Genomic DNA, 19,240 nt, shown 5'->3' with positions numbered 1-19,240 from the left:
TATACTCACCCCAAAAAAAAAAAAGTGCATTTCGCTTCATTCCGCTCACAACAATGGGACAAGGTTTGCAAATTTCAGGGGCTTGTTTGCTGATGATTCAACAGAATTCAAGCTTCTCAGGTGAACTCGCAAAGCAGAGTGAAAGGTAGCAATTTCAATTATTATTTACCTTAAATTATTTATAACTTTAATTCTAGGAGTTTCATAAAAAACACAATTTAATGCCGATTCCAACAGAAATGATATTTAAAAAGGAAGCCTGGTTGTTAATGATCAAAATGACCGGCCGGAGGATCCCATGCTATAACATAAGGCATCGCTACGTATAGCTACTATTTTTGTGTTGCACATGTAAAGGGGTCATTTGTTTGGTGACCGGTTAAACAACAGGAGTTTAACACCTCCACGTATCTCTGACGTTACATATAACTGTCAGAGGGAGCCACTGTTTCATTTTGCTATGGTAACCGAGGACCTACATTCAAAACATGCTGCCTCCTCCTACAGCAATTAAAAGCAGAACAATAACAACATTCGCCAATGACAGCAGCGTACAGTAGTTATGCCCTTCGTTAGTTTCACAATGTTCCTCATGAATTAGTTAAGTCTGTTAATTGCACATTTATTGCACTCAAGGCCACAGAGAGATGCACTAAATGGCTCCAGAATAAAATAACACTTGCACACGTATCATGAAAAATAAATTGAGCTTTTAGATTACAGCTTAACCTTGTGTCGCAAAAATGAGTCTCACAAATTTTATTTACTTGCCATGTTGTCTTTTAGAGGAACCAATCGTTTTATTGGGAAATAAAGGGATGAATTCACAAGTACCATTTTTTACTCACATCTAAAAATATTCTTAACAATATGCATGCCTGATGACAGAGTGACAACAAATTATAGAATAATACTTCATAATTTTAGGAACTTTATTTCCTGTGAAGAGGAAAAAACCCAAACAGCAGCCCTCATTACTCCAACACTTACATTCGTCTCGAGTGCTTCCAAAACAACGCGGTAACGATCATATTTATTCAGGGACAAGAAAATAAGGCAAATATCAAAATCAACCAGGAGCATAATCTCTCTTTGTGTTTACACTTTATCGTCGCCTTTTCTGATCTCCGGCGTGTTTCATTATGGAATGACGTTTGAGTGACACCGCGCCGGCTGTCACAGCCATGTGCTGTGGTTCCCCCTCTCATTTCCAGCACCAACAATAATAATGACTATTCGAGTGCTAGCCCCACTATTTGTGTTATTGTTGTAGGGTGTCAGACACGGGCCTGACGTTTGCTATGCTATCAGCAGGAGTGTACAAATACAAACACATTTGCCTGAGTTATTGACCTTTATCTCCCCACTTTCTTGACAGCCTTCTCCAGTTATTGACAATACAAACACATGGGACGACGCATAACCTTTCATTTACAGAGCTCCCTCCCTCCCTCTCTCTCTCTCTCTCTCTCTCTTTCTCTTTTTGTCTCTATCCCTCTCCCTCGCTCGCTCCTTCCCTCAGTCTGCGTCTCTCTGCTCTTGCAATTTGTTTAAATAAAACGGGGCAGACAATGGTTCCACTCATTTCTGCCATTTTTCTTTCACTCCAAATTTCAGAGGATAATATCATTAGACCAATACAATGGCTGCTATTCAGCCTTAGATACACAGATATTTCAAGTATTCAATATGGTTTTGACATGCTGACATTAGGGGAGAGTGTTGTTTCCCTATTTGTTTGCTTACAATGTCGATTCCGTCATAAATCTCAGATTTTCCGAGGCGAGCGCGTTTGTCTCTCTGATGTTCAAATTACCGCAGGAATATATACGTGGTCAGTGCAATCAAATAAAAGATGCAAAAGGTGCATAAAATAAGAATCACGTTGGAAAAAATAAATATTTACAGTGTGCATATGTAGCATTTATATTTATGTTTAAACACACGGAAAAGTATGAAGAGAGTAGTTTTATTTATGCAGAATGAGCAGCAACATAATTATTCTGAAAATGGGACTGAATCCATACACCCGTAATAAACAGAATAATTTACTGCATCACAATACAGCGTTGAATAACAATGGTCATAAAAACCACTAGTATTCCACTAATGATTCTCCTCCAGGATTTATTGTGTTTTTCAATGTGTGTCCTCTTGCATTTCAGCGTGAAAAATAGCATACATAAAATACGGGTGTCCCCCACCAGTCAGCCCCTCTTGCAGGTACTTCAGAGCGCCAAAATTAAATTTTAAACAATCCAGACCGGTGTTTGGTGACCATGGTTAATCATCAAGAAACAAAGACATCAAACAATATTTGATAATGAGAAAAATGCCTCCAGGATATTAGGGGATGGGGGGAAGAGCACAGCGTGAGCCTCAGCAGCAGAGCTAGGTAGAGAGGCCAGACCAGACACAAGCCGCATTCACATGTCTGTGTGTGTGTGTGTGTGTGTGTGTGTGTCTGTGTGTGTGCATCTGACGCACAAAAGCCCACACACGCACACATGCGTCAACTTGTATCTAGTGCACATACACCCTTGCATGCACCCACTCTCTCACACACACAAACACACACACCTCTTATGGAGTTAAAAAGCCATTAAAACATTGCCTTTTTTTTTTTAAGTTTGTGACGAGATAATTAGAATTCAGTGTATGGAGCCAGTGGTGAGATTACAGCTTTGTGAAATTGTGCTTCGTTTTGAACTTGCATCACGCCTCAACCCAATTATCTGCAGTTAAAATGGCTTAGTGAGGCTCCAAACAGTGACTGACAAAAAAAAAGGTTTCTTTTATTCCCCAAAATGTTCTAAAAAAATGGCAAAAACTTTTATTTCATGTATCATTCAAATCAAATATGATTACATCTGGATGATATTAATGCATCTTAAAAGTGTGTTAATTTACTGGAAAATTATACAGTTATGATATTTAAGTATTTAAAAAAACAATTAAAAAAATAATAACTTAAATGCATACTTTCCGTAACAGTAAATTAAAAACTGGTATATTTTTTCAGCGGGGCAGTGTAATTAGTGCTAACTAAAATAAGAAGTGGAGCAGACAGGGCAAGGGAAGGCAGTGTTGGCTAATAAGGAGGAGGAAAAAAATGTTTTCCCCCTCTTCCTGTCATGCTGTTGGGTTATCCTTGATTGACGCAGCGTTAACGGTCCGGCCAAATCGAGGCAGATCCAGCAACCTAGGCCGAACGGCAGCATGTGCAGCCACCTCGGACATGCAAATTGCACCCAGGCAACCCGTTGACTATGATTAATGAGTCTGGGCTGCAGCCTTTGTTTCCGCGTGCAGCCGTTTAGAGTGAAATACAATCCCAAAATATTATCAATCCCCTGTTAATCCAGTAAATTTGCTCACATCACACGTGTTGTTTGGAGTAATTTACAGCCAAATGTGTGCATGTACATCCACATGTGTGTATACGTTATTGGGGTGCATTTAATTACATGTCCTGTAATTAAATTCATTAAAGGATAATAAAATAAATGGAAGAAACAGCTTTGGAAGCTAGGGTGAAACACATGTGTCTTGTCTCCCGTGATGTAAAATATGGATGTGGGATTTTCAGGGGCAGTCATGCTGTTCGGGAGGGGGGGGGGGGGGGGGGGGGGGGCATGAATCCGATACCTTGCTAATACTACAGGCATTTCCTGGTTATGGCTTGCCTCATGTTTAAACTGTGATTTTTAGAGCTCAGATCCCAGACTCCCTGAAGATTGGAGAGCAATTCTGTGGTGCAGAGGAGTGAAGTCACTGACTTTACAAAATGGGAAAAAAAAGAAACATTATGACAGCAATGCTGACGCTCTAGTGTAACAAAACGCTCTCTGTGTATGGTGAGTAATATCTATGATATGGTAAGGAGGGACTAATGTGCCAGACATGGGGGGTGGGGGGGGCTTTGCAATTTCCTTAAACTGTGTGATGAGTAAAGGAAATAACACAACCTCACAAATCTCACATCCATCGACTGAAGATGCTGTCGATAAAAAGCCATTTCTCACGCACGTCTCCCCCTGCACAGCCGCACACTTCCTCTCCGCTGCGAGCGAAATGTAAATGTTTCCCAGGCATTAAGGTATATAAGTGCCATTAGTGGCACAGTGCTTAGCACTACAATGGTGTGCCGAGAGCAGTGGAGCAGAGATCAGTGCAGCGCCTCCTGGATATCAGAGGGAGACATCCTTTGTAAATTCATCTCCCACTGTGAGCAGGCTTCACAGCTGGTTAACGGCACCGTGTGTACCACTGCCCTGTTTACACGCAGCCTCCAAAGCACTCCGACGTCTTTGCCCTGCATCCTTTGCCTGTATCCCCTCCTCAATCGCCTCGCCCTTCTCCTTCGGCTCTCATCACAGTCCACTGTGGCTCTCACAGCCATCAAAGATGCACACAAACCGATCCAATGCAAGTGTGTGTGCACATACAAATGAGTAGACACCTACACACGACAAAATCTCTGATCCCCTCTTTTTCGGGGGCCATTACAGTACACTGCCTTCCAGCCCCTTCCTCTGATTTTTTTTATCTTTTTATACCATCACATTACACTGATCCTTTTATACCTATTACACACGCGGCTCCCCATCAAAACCCCTGATCCTCTGATACCTCGATGAGTAAACTGCTCCTCCTGCCCCTGACCTCAGCCCTTTGTAGCAATCAGACCAGACTTCCTCAGAGGCCCTGATCTTATCTGGCCATACCAATCCCACTACACAGCTCCCTTTTGTAGCCACCACAGAGCACTGAGCCCTTTCAGATCCAGGGACTGTGGTGGTGCGCACACACACAGCCCGAGACCTCCGCTCGTCTCAGACATCATACTACACTGCCCAACAACAATGAGCTCTATTTTCTGATGCACCACAGGTCAGATAGAGCCTTTCTGCTCACCGGCGCATTGTTCATCCACAATGGCGGAAACCAGCAATGTTGTTGTCAAAAGAATGTTCGGACTCCACCACAGAATGGTTTGATGTCGTCATAAAGGCTTGGGGACAATGATGCTAAATTGAGTTGAGATTTTTTTGCACATTTTAAGGATAATTATTTGTGGTGATGATTATGTTATTTTTGCATGAATAAAATTAATTTAAAAAAAAGTAACCAAAAAAATATATAAAAACGTGAACCTCACCATAAAATGTCTGAGACTTCCTGTATGGGTCCGTAAAGAGAGAAGGTTAAAGAGAAAATCTATTAGGTTTAGCACTGTTCAGAGACTAATTACACAACAATGCCATTGTAAAATTATATTGATCTCGAGGGATGTATTTCACAAATTAGGTCTTAAAGATTTTAGTCCTATCTAAGTGTCGTCTAAAATCAACAGACCAGACAGAAGTAACCATATAGTTCAGATGGAAATAAAGAAATTGAATCATTAATTGACTATTGACTATTTCTCCCCCCAAAATCATTATGCATGTGCAGAAAGCTTGAAATGCAAGCAGTTTGGAACTACAAATGTTACAACCGCAGGCAGGCCAAACATTTATCCTTTACAAATTCAACATTATTCTTATGTGTTTTACAATTTGTTTTTTCATCATCATCCATGGCCTGATTTACATATTTCTGCCAGGGGCATTTAAAACACTACCTTGGTGAGGTGAAAGGTGTTGATGATTCTGGGGACCCGCTGCTGGGGATGGCCTACAAAAACTCCTGCAGGATGTGGGAAATAATTACGGAAAGCCCAGACCAATATTCTCACAGGGGGGCGGGCAGAATTCCTGCCTGCAAATGTAAAAGAATACAGCATATACACATTAATGATGCCTCACCGCAGTGGAATTTGGTAGACTGTGTTTCCTTTCAAGACATGAAGGCTAATCACTGCACTTTAATGGAAACTAATCCATTTTATCTGGTTTCAAATGCAAGCTATTTATAATAATATGAATTATATTAAATCAGAAAATGAAAAAAAAACTTTATTTAATGGCAAATTTCTGATAATATTAGCAAATGTTGCACTTGTACTAAATATAGTTTATTTTAAATGCATGACGAGCCGTGTGTATTTACCAGTGAGCAGCCTCTCTCTCTCTCTCATGCTCTGTAACTGTCTCACTCCCTCTCCCTCCCTCTCTCTCTCCAACACGACTTCACGACCGTCGCACATATTCATCTTTTTTTCTTCTTCTTCTGTCGGAATTCAGAGCAGACGACGAGCGTTACTCCTCTCAAGTACCTGCCTTTTTATTATCACTCGCATTTGACGAGAATCCAGTGATGCTTCGGGGAGATGCGAGTGACCGAGCGGCATGTCTGAGCTGAGTCCCCGCCTTCGCGCTGCCCAATAACCAATCACGTGCTGGTATACTCAGCCGCGCGGACGACTCGACCAATCAGCGCGCCGCTCACACACAAGTCACCTCTTCAACTTCCGAGCGGGATCCGCTACCGGGAAGTGTCCACGGGCAACAGGAATGAATGGTAAACAAGCCTTTTTACACGCGATCTCGTCATTCTCGTGATATTTAACAGTATGGCGCACGCAGTAATCATTCAGTAATCTTTCAAAGACCCTAAAAAATGTGTTTATGTTTTGCTGTGTCGCGTTAGCCACAACGCAAAGCTAAGTTTGGTTAGCAAAGCAGGCGCAGCTGTTTTTTGACAGCTGTCAGTCACCTCACGTTGTTTACCTCTGGAAACCTGAGTGCCGCGGGAGCGTCCATTAATCAAACTCTCACGCTGTGTCCGCACAGAAAGATACAGTCAAAGGCACACGGCCATCACACTAATCAAATAAAGATGAGGCTGTCGCGAGCTGAATACAAAGAGATCGCGAGATGGACTGATCAACTGAGACCCACCCGCCAATGCATGAAGATGCTGAGGGAAAGATTTCCAAAGTAAGTGGTTACACACTGGTTTTTTAATCTTTGAATGTGTTTAGCTTCGTACACTGTGAATCAACGATTTAATGTAAGAAATGCACAATAATAACGTCTTTACATATTAATTTAGAATACACAAGAGGACAATTCAGTTATGACTGTACCATCTGTCCATCAACTCCCCATACAGCATCATTTATCCCTGTCTCTCTTTTTTTTTTTTTAAATATCTTATTGTTAGATATTTATAGCCCCATATAATTCAACACTTGTGATGTCTAATTAATTCCACACATGTTACTGTCCAGGCTTCCACCACAGCATTAGCCGGTGTTTTGCCATGCAGCAGCCTGCACCTTCCACAGATCGAAGAGAGAGGTTAATGGTTGTGTTTGCCTTTCTCCTTGACACTGAGGGCCCTCACTTTATTGAACGTAACATGTGTAATCCCCCAAGGCCACCAGGACACCGCCGCTGATCCCGCCGAGGTCACTTACAAAGTCGTATGTATTTGGAGCTTCCTACTTCCATTGTGCCCTAATCACCAATCTAGAAGGAGGTATCAGGTCCCCAAAGGGGACGCGGCGGAGCTCCAGCTCGCCTTTGTTCTCACCGTCAGCATTTTACCGAATATGTCATGCGTATAAAGTTCATCCAATATCCTGTATGTTTAGGCACCAACACCGGGAGGGCCTTCACGTGTTTATTTTTTAAGTTTCCTTTCTCCTTTTCGGTTTCCTAATCCAAACGGTCTTCCACAAACAGTCCAAATGCCAAATCTTTCACAAAGTGGTACTGGTGGGTGCAATAATTAAAGGAAAACACGCGGCCGCTTTCATTCCGATAATTCCGCACGATCTCTCTCCTGGAGGTGCTGGCTCTTTTGTTTAGTCTTGCTGGTTATTGTTATTATTTCGTTCACCATAACCAATCTTGGGGAGGCCCTTGCTCTTTAAAATCCCTGAGTCTCGTCACTGGGCCTGACAGACAGGCACGGCAGCAGTGTTTTCACAGCCTGCGAAATTATTCTGGTTGTCCAATCAGCTGAGCTGGGCTCTGGAGGGTTAGTGATTGGACTGGCAGGAAATCAGGCTCTTAAGACATAACATATCGACTAGGCCATCCATCATCTCTTAGCATGCGCTCAGGCACGGCAGTCAGCCACCCCCGCCCCACACCCCTCCTGTCCCCTCGGACTGTGTGGGAGCCCTGCCACTGCGTAAATATTGGCCAGGCTGGGGTTGGCAGGAGGGGGTGGGTGGGGGTGCGGTGGGGGGGTTAGTGGTTTGTTGTGGACAAGGCTGCTCTCTCTCTCTCTCTCTCTGACTATAATATTCAGAGAAATAGAAAAGACAGGTATCTGGATATCAAACATTTCACATCACACTGGGATGATTATAAAAAAGATGCAAGCCAAGTTTAGTGACCTTTAGATTAATGTGTTGTCTACCAGTGTCATTGCAGAGGCTGTGGAAGTTTTTCTTTAAGGGGCATGTGCCATATTTTTGTTGCAGAGGACACGCCTTTTATTTGGTTAAGTGCTGATTTTATCATAAACATCTTATAATTTATTATTTCTTATATTTTTAAAATAACTTTTTTATATACTATCTCTCCAATCAGTATATAGAAATGCAAACTGAGAGCATTTAATATATCATATTGTGATGACATTATGGCACTGTGTTACCAATTTATTGGATGTTGCTGACTTTGTTTCTTAGCAAGTTGCAATTAAAGCATAATAGTGAAAGGAGTTATTGAAGACTTGTGTTACACAGAACAGTGAAACATATTCATACATTACATCGTATTGAAAATGCTTTTAATAATTTTACTCATTTTTTTATTTTACTTGTTTGCCAACCTTTTTTAATCCAAAACTTAGATTTGCGTTCCATGCATGTAGATGTAGGTCAATATAATTAGCCATTATCCTCAAATCACTGAACGCATTATTGAGTTCAAAACACTTTCATAATCATTGCTTTTGATCCGGGACTTTAAACGTATGAAAATTTAAACAAAATGATTGATAAAGGCCATTTCAAGGTAATTTCCACAGAAAGTCTGTCAGTCTTTTTGTTTGTTCTATGAGTATGGGTAGTGGGAGGAGAGAGGGAGTGTCCCATAGACAGACAGAAAGAGAGAGATTGTGATGTGGGGTCCCTCATCTGTAACGGCTGCATAACACAGATGTTGGGAGTCATCTGTCAGCCTGGCCTCTCTTGCCGGGCCCGAGCTGCTCTGGGGGGAAAAAAATTGGACACGGTGCTGTCACTTTTTACCCCCACTCACAATGGAGGGGCATGCAAATATCAACCCCCCCATTCTTGCCCTCTCTTCCTTGCCCTCCTCTTAGCCGGCCGGCGGTGTCCTGCCTAGTATCTGGACCGCGGCTAGGCAGCAGGGAGGGGTAGGGGGGGGCTCATCACAGGTCGGTGCGGGGAAAAATGTGACATCAGTCCCATCAGGTCCTTCTCTTGCCACGTATTAGAATTGGAAATGATGGGCTGCTCTCTGAGGCCTTTGCCTGGCTTCCCTTGGGTCTAGAGGGGACTCCAGTCCTTCCACCCTTTGTCCCCAGAGAGAGTCTGTGTAAGAAGGGCGAGAAAAAAAAAAGAGGGAGGGAATGTGAGAGTCCTCTGTGTCCTTCTGTGCTGTATTATGAATGAATTTGGATGTAATGATTACCCTCCCTCTTTAAAATGCCATTCAGCTCACTCCTCATATGGCTTTCACAGTCATGAAAGTAGGAGGGTGTGCAGGAAAAGGGGCAGATGCCTCTGTTTTGGAAAAATGCTTAAAAAGTAAAGTGGCAAGCATCCCTCCCCTCTTAACACAGCCACTGCCTCTCTCTCTCTCACTTGTACTCACACATACGCATAGCTCCCTGGTGAGGAGTCCCTGAACGTTTTTCGAATCGGGCCCTAATGTGCCGTTTTCATCAGCACTGAGGCGGGCTGCAATATGGTGCCGGGGCTCGCTCGGGGAATATGAATGTTGATTAAGCATGCGTTCAGCCTTTTGAAATTCTGAAGAAGTGTCAGAATAATGGATGTTGAGCAAATGTCAAGCATTTGTTAATTTCTCTGTTATTTGGGGTTTATCTAGCATGATCTCTGGGAGGAAAGCGTGGGACAGGGTTGTTGTGGCATGTGCCATTGATATGGTGATTTCTTGGCTACAGACACTTTGTTTTTGATGGTAATATCGCGGCTCAGGACGAAGCTTAGGGACTTGCTCATTGATTATTAATTGTGGCTGTGTGGTGTTCCTTCTTTTTTTACATGCCGGTTAAAGCTTAGGATTTGATAACAGGCACATTGCATTAAACTGGCTCCACATTAAAATCTTGGTGCATTTTAAGTTTAACTCCATAGCTGAAGAACTCAACAAAAGACTTATTAAGATTATTATGATTGTTTAGTTGAACTAAATGTATGTGTTGTATACAACGCCATGTACTTTTAAAAATCCATTTTTATTATTCTATACTATATTTTACAGTGTAGAGCAGTAGCTTTGCGAGCCCATTTACATTACGCCCCAATCACTTATCAGTATAAGAGGATCAGGAAGCAATTTTTGCGAATCAGAAAATACATTAGCCTTCATCAAGCTGCTAAATGATCTACATTAGCCATCGTTATCGTTATGTTGGCCCACTTAATAACCTGAAAATTCTATTTTTCTCTTTTTAATTCAAAAATCTCGTACTAAAGATTGCAGAGATTGAGCTTTTAAATGAAAACACATGCATTTGTATGGGGTGAGAGGGGATCTAAAGACATACTGCCAAAGTTTTAAATATCTGAAATGTATAAACAGTGCTAAATGTCCCAGTCGGAGTGTTGCTACATTTAACAGTGATCTCCACTATTGTCTCCGTATAATCAAGTGGGTTGCTCTGTTGTAGCTCTTGTGAAGGTAGCTTTTTTTTCCTTTTTGCAGCCTGAAAGTGGTAATGACATTACCCAGAGACCGATTGAGTGCAGAGCCTGTGGGGGCAGCCCCCCGACGGCCTCCGGTGCACGGCCTCACACTTCTGGTCGCCCATATTGAACAAAACACAAACTGGCAGTTGGGGGCTTAGGGGTACAACCCTGGAGGGCTGAGAGGCTGGCAAACTAATTCCACAGCTTTATGTGGTTAGATGAGCATTGGAAGGTTGAAGGGATGAATGAAGTGTAAGCAGAGAGGGGAGATGTAGAAAGAAGAGGTTACAACTTCATGTCAGGCTAAGGAGTTCATGAATAATAGATGCAATCAATTACTTGATGAGGAAGCAGAGGAATGACTACTTCCTCTTCATATCTTAGGAACGGGGTCCAAGCACGCGCTATAGATTGTTAAGCCTTTTTTTCGGCTGGTTGGGCTAAAACCACTGAGGTAAGCAGCCTGTTGTTTAAGTAAGATTATACGGGACCCTATCTCAAAGGGTTGTTATTGGATTGCAAGAAAAAAAATTAAATGTTCATACAGCCAAATTATTGACACAGGAATATGAGCACTTGTGATAAAGTCTGTTATATTGTGAACTTTTGGAAGTAGCATCGGAGTCGCCCCTCAAACTCCCAGAAAGCCAAACGCACACAGAGGGAAACCTACAGCATAGAGCGCCACAGTTCTGTTGGGCAGCTACGGCAGAGTCTCGCCCCAGGTTCTCTTTGCATACTGAGATCAATTGCAAAAGAAGAATGAAACAAATTGCCCAGAATGGTACAAGTTCCCCAGCCACGCTTGGGGGAGTAGGCAATTGGTCAGTATAATGTGTTTCTTTGCCAGACCAGTGGACGCTCGCCACTTGACAGATAACACGGGGGCCTCGTTTTCGATCTCCATGAGAATTTGCAGAAGCAGCGATGACAGTAATTACACTATAACAATGGCAACGCAGCATAATAGTTATAACATGTTTTGTCACGCAGAGACTCCGAGCTTTCAGGAGGAATCACAATTAGGGCGGTGACGGTGGGATCTTCCCCTCTTTTTTTGCCACCGTTGTGTAACCGTTCTGACATATCGGGGCACCTCAGCAGACAGAAATTTTAAAGATTGTAATAAAGTAAAGGAGACTGTGTAGGGGGTCATACTTTTCATCTATTAGGACAATTGTAGGCAGTGAGATGCCCCGTTGTGCTTCTGCTAAAGCTATTTCTGTCCACAGTCCCCTGCAGGCTTGGGTCTGTGGCCTTCCGCAGACAGTTTGGAGGGGGGCCACTATCAGTAAATAGTGGAATGTACTCTGAGTCAGGCTTTTGGTTGTTCTTTCTTCAGTTGTGGAATTAAAAAAAGCTCCAAAAATATAGGTGATTTCTCAAAAAACGTATAATACATTGCTGCAATTGGGAGAAGGCTCTATAGTTATTTTGCATGGAGGGGAAAAAGTTAAACTAATTTGAACTGTAAACACGTGCGCTCATTGTGCAAGTATTTGTATGAAGCTGCGTGACACCCTGAGATTTGTGTTTGTTTCTGTATCTCTTGTCACAATATATCACATTTATACATTAACGCATAAAGATTTTTTTTTTGGTACACATTTGTTTTGCCGCTGATGACGGTAGGCTTAGCTGAGAAACAGATGTTAGCATTTTGCCTATCAGCATGTGTAATTAGCAGCATTTGCATATCCAGAGTGTTTAACCCACATTCAGCTGTTTTGCACTTTATAAAATATTGATCCATAGGAAAGTAAATACGTAATATATTATTGTCAGGAACCTTGCTTGAATGAAATGAGATATAGATGAGGTATAAATCCTAACTACGCTCGGGAAGCATTAAGTCACAATTATAGTGATGGAGGTGTGGATAACAATAAAACAAGGTATTTAAAATAAGCAATATTTCCATACACTTTGCGAGAGTGAATCATTTCATCCGTGTCATTCCATTTTTTCAAAATAGCTTCATCGCCATTAGTAAAAAAATATGTGATATGCCTTAATTAGCCAATTCCATGCCCTGAAGAGTCGCACCACGCAACACTCTCTGCATGCAGATCCACCAAATGCCAAGGACTGTCGCAGCATATGATACCAATGCCATTAGCCAGGTGGCTTTCATTACCTAAATTACAGCTATTGTTTATAATTAATTATTTGTAAATAGGAAGATTCTGAATATAATTGATAGCTTGAATTTCCCCCCCATCTCCTATTAATTAGGTCGATGGGAATATCGCTACTGATTTTCCCTGTATGCTGAAAACACCGACGCACTCTGAATGCACGCCGAGGCTCCACACTGGAATCAGTCAGATTCACAACCAGTGGATAGCCTAACTTAATAGAGCCTAAAGCACTGACCAGACAGGCATACCAGCTCGGTGACAAAGTGAAAGTCCCTAATTGTTTTTAATTTAATCTGCTGCTTGACTATTTTGGGTGCCAGTGCATATTAATACTCCGTCTTGTGTTGTAAGAAAGGGTAATTAAGTTGAGAGTGAATGATTCCCTAACCACTCTTCTGTCTCCCAACCTTCTGTTTCCCCATGTTCTAAATTATATCCAAGAGGGAGGGATTTTTTCCCTCTCACATAAAGGTCAATGTAAAGATGTGTTGCATTTAGACTCTTTGAGATGTCAGAAATGTTTGCTTTATTTCAAAAATCGAATCAAACTGTAACATTTCTCTAATTCATGATATCAAGTCTAGGTACTGTTCGGTTCTCCCAGTTGTTTTAGGATTAATTCTGAGTAGAAAGTTGTTTTTAAATAAATCATTAATTTAAAAAAGAAAAAAGTTACCTCTTTTTTCTTTGTATTTTCTATGGAACCTCTGAGTCTGTAATAAAGTATTCATTCATTCTACTTTATGCTCTATCAAAGCAATGTTTTTAACAGAAAATAATCGTTCTCATCATGTGTGGAAATCTGAATAAAACGCTGCTCTTTACCTTTGTTTAAACCCAAAAAGGCAGGGAGAAATGTATCCGGCTTTGGAATAGCCATAGAATAGCTTCATTTTATAGCCACTGAGATGGGACAGAGTCCCTGAAATGCAGGTATTACGAGGCGAGGTGGTGGATGTATTACTGCTACTGTGCAGCGAGCAGATCAGATTCCCATTGCAAGACGGCACTTGGCTCCATATTTTAGCATGAAGTGAGCAAACTGTGCCCAGGAGAGCACAGATTGGATATACATTAATGTAAAGTCTGCAATAACTTACTATGAACGTCCGTTAAATGGAAAAAAAGGGCATTATATAATATGAGCGCAATGTAAAACTTGACAGACTCTATAAAATCCACACAACTCTTGATTTCGATCCAGGTATCTGTCCTCATCTCTTTACATCGCTCTCATTAGTTTTTATCTTTTTACATTTTCTTTTATTATTTGGTCTCGTCTCCGTATGACGTTATTTTCACCATCTGTCGATGCTTGTGTCCAGTTTTGATGTCGGCGAAACCCGATTGAGGTAAAGAAAAAACTAAAAAAGTCCCAGAAGTTCTCAGTGTTTTTTGAAACAGATATGTTTTCCCAGATATTTAGAGCAGTTTATGTCCCTTTAAAGTTAACAGGGTATAGATTTAGCAATTAGGCAGTAATCATGCTCATTATAGAGAGTAATCCATTTAAAACCTAACAGATGTCTGCTCCAACAGGGGGGATCGTGATGGTCCCATGCCAACAATAAGGCTGTAATGTTGTTGAAATGCTCAGGTGCAAGGTTGAAGTGTGGAAGAATTTTTTTTCTCTCTCTCCCTTAAGTGTCCACATGTTGACAGTTGACCACTTAATGGCCCACTTAATTGCGGCGGCCCCTTCGTCCCCAAGCATCGTTGTAAATTAATGCTGAGGTAGCAGTGTTTTCTGAGAGTCTCCCCCCTCTTCGCCTTTACTTCAAACGTTTGTGCGTTCACTTTTTTTGTAACTGTTACTCCGCGCTTGAAGAGACTGTGATGGGTCGAACCCCAGAGAGTTTGAATAGTTGAGAAGTTGCTCTTTAAAAGTGGAGAACCCCAGTATGACGTGTTTGGGTGGTGAAGTCATTACAAACTGCTAAACTATTCCAGTGGTTGAAATGCTTTTATGAAGATATGGTCACAGAGGCAGAAATCCACGTTTGAGATTCCTTTTGCATGCCGCATGGTTATTCCGCAGGTTTATAGTGATTGATGTTGAAAGCCTATGTGGACTCAATTTTTCTTTAGCTTCTCGTCGGTATTTACATCCCATTCTCAGGTGACTTGTAACAAAAAGTCCATTAAATTTAACAATCACGTGTACTGAGAGCAGTATATGGAGACACGAACCCACCAGAGACCGTCACAGAGCAGTTTGTGTATGTGTGTGTGTGTGTGCACGCTCCTACTGCATTTTTTTCATTGATATGCAGGGTGGTGGTACGTATCGTCCAATTAGAATAATATTTGTCACCGCTTTGAATATCTTCAACCCAAAGGATGCTGTGGGGGTTGGAGAGGAGCATCGTAAGGGATGTGAGTCCCCCGTTGGAGCCGCCTGTTTTCCTGGTTTGCTCCTCTGCCAGGTGTTTGACATCGACTAGAGCTGGAGATGAATGTAACTTATGGCAACCCGTGGAATTGACCGACTCCTGGGAGTCCCAGCTTCCTGCAGCGAAAGTTTCCATTTTCAAAGCCCATCAGTTGCAGTGGGAGCGCTGTAGAACGGCCCATATGCCAGCGCTGACAGTGAAGCGAGAAAACTTTCTCCTTCTCGCTGTATCGCTACACCACTCACACAAACAAACGCACACACACTCTCACAGCGGTCAACCCTGTTGCAAAGAGACGTCCACCAAACTAGGGAGCGGTATTGCCAGCGAACGCTGCGTTTCTCTGGGAGATCGGCCTCGGATCGCATCAGTTAGCATGAATGTAATTCATTTCTCTTCAATATTTTTTTTACAACAGCAGAAACTGCACTTCAATTAAGAACGATTTAGCTTCCAGCAATCTAACTGTAGAGAAACGATGGAGGAAAAGGGTATGTATGAATGAATAAATGACTCTCATCTCTCATACAACACACAACCTCTTCCTTTCTCCCGCCCCCACGCCATCGTGGCAGGAATCCTTTGTCAGAGGTGTTCATCTGGAACAACTTTGCCACACTTGTTTTCATGTTCTTTTAGATTACAGGGCAGCTGGCCCCATCTTTGAAGCCCCCCCCCCCCCCCCCCCCCCCCTCTCTCCCTTTGTCTCTGTGCAATGCACTCTGGTAATTAACTTTGTCCTTCTTTTATTTGTTCCAGTCACTCGCAGTCCACTCTTCTGAGCATCTTCTCCCTGGAGTACCAGGTTAGAAGTTTTCTTCCTTTGTGAGCCCTGACAGGTGCCTAATTGAATGATGAATGTCCCTTTATTTCTTTGTAATTGAACTGCCAGCTCTCTGATTGGTTTGGAGGATGCCCCACCACCATACCCCCATTTATTCCAGCCCCACCCCCCTACCTCAACCCCCCTCCTCCTCCTCCTCCTCCTCCTCCTCCCCACGTTCACGGTGAGGGCCCTTGCCTGCCTGAGCCTCAGTGGATGTCTGCCAAGCCTTCCCATCCATCTGTCTAATAACATCTAGCCCCTGCTTATTTGGTGGACCTGTAATAAATTATGCTAAACCATTATTATTCTGACAATAATAATTTCCCCGTGTAGTGCGGCTGCGTGTGCTAAATGTTTGCTGACTCGCACTGTCACTGCTGCTTTCCACGGCTGACAGCGGATGATGATAAATGGCCGCTGCCGCCAGTGGCAGAAGGCAGCACAGGCAGAAAATGGAGTCATTTATCATCCCCCTGACAGGTGTCAGTCACACTGCCCGTCTCCGTGGAATTACATTTTCTGTGTGTAGTAGTTTTTAAATAAGTTGTTTTTTAACCAATGCTCTTCCCTCCTTTATCCCGTCGTCCTTCTCACGGAAGTTGGCAATTGAATTGCATGGAAATGTCAGGGTGTGGAATGTGGAATAGGGTCATTGTTTGATCGAAAAAAAAAAAGGGGGGAAATGAATACAAGGTTGGAGTGAGGGGGGGATAGAGTGGGAGGGGGTTGGTGGAGGTTTGAACAAGGTTGCCGTGGCACACTTTGACCCCCCCTGCAAACTTATTGAAATTAAATTACTGTGACCTAAGATCTCTTGCTTGTTCATATACAACAGAGCATAAAGGAGGAGCCGAGGCTGAACAAGCGTTTTATTCTGGTAGACTGGAAAAATGGAAAGCTTCTGCCTTCACATGATGCAAATAATGGAACTGAAGTGCCTTCATTGTTATTATAGTAAGATAAATTGTGTTATTTTTGCATTTTAATTACATTATTGTGACATCACTGTTCTTTGTGACAGAAACGAACCAAAAGAACGATCTCAAGACACCATGCACCGGAAGTCATTGAAAGCCACTACCAAAGGTACTGTATTACATTGTATTGTATTACTTTAGCACTCTCTCTTTATCCTCCTCTCATCTCTATCACTATTTTTCTCTTTCTTCCTTTCTTTTTGATCTGTCTTCCACTCTTGTGTGCTCTCTTTGTCTCCTCTGTTCTGTGACTGAGGACGGGACTTGCCAAAGTCAGAGAGTAGGTGGGCCATCATGACAGATAATCTCCCCCAAACAAATCACCACCCTCCGGATTCATTCCAGACCTCCACTTGCACCTGCTAAGCTAAAGCTTTTTTTTTTTTCCTTCCATGTCAAATTGGAAACAGAAAAATAAATAAATAACCAGGCTTTGGACATTTGCCTTACACGGGCTTATGATGGGATGATTATCTGTAATTCAATGAATACGGATAAATTAAAAAGGGGGGGCAAAGCAAAAACAGGCTGTAGGGGGGGGGAAACCTCTTTGCATATTGCAATTAGCCTTTATCTAGCATATTAAGGCCATTGTTCTGGGGAAAACAAGGCTGGATAATGGACTTCTAATCCACTTACAACAACAAACCTCAGAGACGATCTGGGTAAGATCAGGGAGGGGAGCTGGAGTTTTAGCTGGCGAGGGAAAAAAGGCTTTTTGGGCGGCAGGGGTTAACTAACTATCACCATCATCTGGCTTCAAGGAAATTTGAAGCCCTTCAAGCAGTGCTGTTTTAACCGCACCGAGCCCACCATATGCCACCTAGGGAAAAGTCATTGGGGACATTAGCATGTCTTGGCTAGCCTGGTCTAGTCCCCTCTACCCTTCTGTCTGCCTTTGTGGGCCATATTTTTTTTTCACCGCTGTTGTTGTGCTTTGTTATGATAAAAGGTATCTGAGTGAAGCCAAGGCACATCCCACTGCTCCTGTCCTGCTGGAGTTGGCCAATGAGGTAATTGCGTAACCTTTGGTTTGTTTTTTTTCTCCCTCTATTTATTTTTCTTTCATCTTTGAAAAACAAACAAAAAAAAATCTCCTCAATTGATGTCCACTTGTTTTCTATAAATGGATAAATAGAGATTGGCTGCAGTTTTTTTTTTTTTTTTCTCCCTTGTCTGTTAGTCATTATCAAAATTGGTAAATTGGTCCGCTCCATTATCAATTATTTCATGTAATTAGCTCCCACCTCCATTAAGCAGATGTGAAAATACTTTTATTTAAAATGTCTTTTATTATGTCATTTTGCAAATTACACTTCAGGCAGATTTGCCACAAACTGCGGACAGGTGAGGGCTGGGTCATCGGTTAATGCTTCTTTCATCACTTGTTTACTTTAGGAGGTCAGTGTGAGATTTGTACTCCGGTTGATGTCGTAGCAAATGGTATTCATACGTATAATTATATGTTAACTTGGTACAAAAACTCAAATAGAGGGCAGTGAGTGTTGGTGTGCTTGTTGTATTACAGCCTCGTGTGTTAAGCACTTAAATTAGTCATGTGACCAACTTTCTGTGTAAATAGTGAAAATAAATCTCACCAACAGTTGCTTTTCCAGGAAACAAATTGCAGTTAAGGTAGCTAATGTGGTGGAATTGATTTAAAAAAATGAATATGTTTTAGATTATTTGGCTATTTTCGAAGTTATTTTATTTATATATTTAATTTATTTTTGTCATTTGATCACATTGTTAGTCTTTCAGTTTTATTGTCAGAATATGCTGTGTAACCTTTTAAAACATGTAAATGTTTATCGGTGCTTACATCCAGATTCAAGGGTTTCTTAATCTAACACCAGAGTAGTTCACATGCATCAGTGGCACCTCAAAGCTAACTGCCATTATTCATTCTCCATTTAATTGACACATGATTTTTTTTTCTCCAAAGGATTAAATTCAGCTCAGAGATAACTGTCTATGAACCATTTAACTGTCATTTTAATATGCTACTTAACATTTAAACCAAGCACTCATGGTCTCCCAGACCGCTAATTGATGTAGTTTCATCCCTTTATGAGACAATATATCTCCAACAGAGG

General features: G+C 41.9%; 1 protein-coding gene across 1 annotated transcript in view; it reads left to right on the top strand.

Annotated features, from left to right (window-relative positions):
• Nucleotides 1–6,323: 6,323 nt before the first annotated feature.
• Nucleotides 6,324–19,240, top strand: part of cdin1 (CDAN1 interacting nuclease 1) — a 52,030-nt gene continuing 39,113 nt past the window's right edge. The window contains exons 1-5 of the mRNA XM_084012745.1: nucleotides 6,324–6,465; nucleotides 6,738–6,884; nucleotides 16,101–16,146; nucleotides 17,189–17,253; nucleotides 18,097–18,157. Coding sequence (XP_083868871.1) covers nucleotides 6,784–6,884; nucleotides 16,101–16,146; nucleotides 17,189–17,253; nucleotides 18,097–18,157 — 273 coding nt within the window. The 5' untranslated portion in view covers nucleotides 6,324–6,465; nucleotides 6,738–6,783. The remainder of the gene's footprint in view (nucleotides 6,466–6,737; nucleotides 6,885–16,100; nucleotides 16,147–17,188; nucleotides 17,254–18,096; nucleotides 18,158–19,240) is intronic.

The sequence above is a fragment of the Eutrigla gurnardus genome (genome assembly GCF_963514095.1).
Source record: "Eutrigla gurnardus genome assembly, chromosome: 7".
Classification (NCBI taxonomy): domain Eukaryota; kingdom Metazoa; phylum Chordata; class Actinopteri; order Perciformes; family Triglidae; genus Eutrigla; species Eutrigla gurnardus.
The sequence above is the reverse complement of the archived record's forward strand: the minus strand, read 5'-3'. Positions and strand labels throughout refer to the sequence as shown.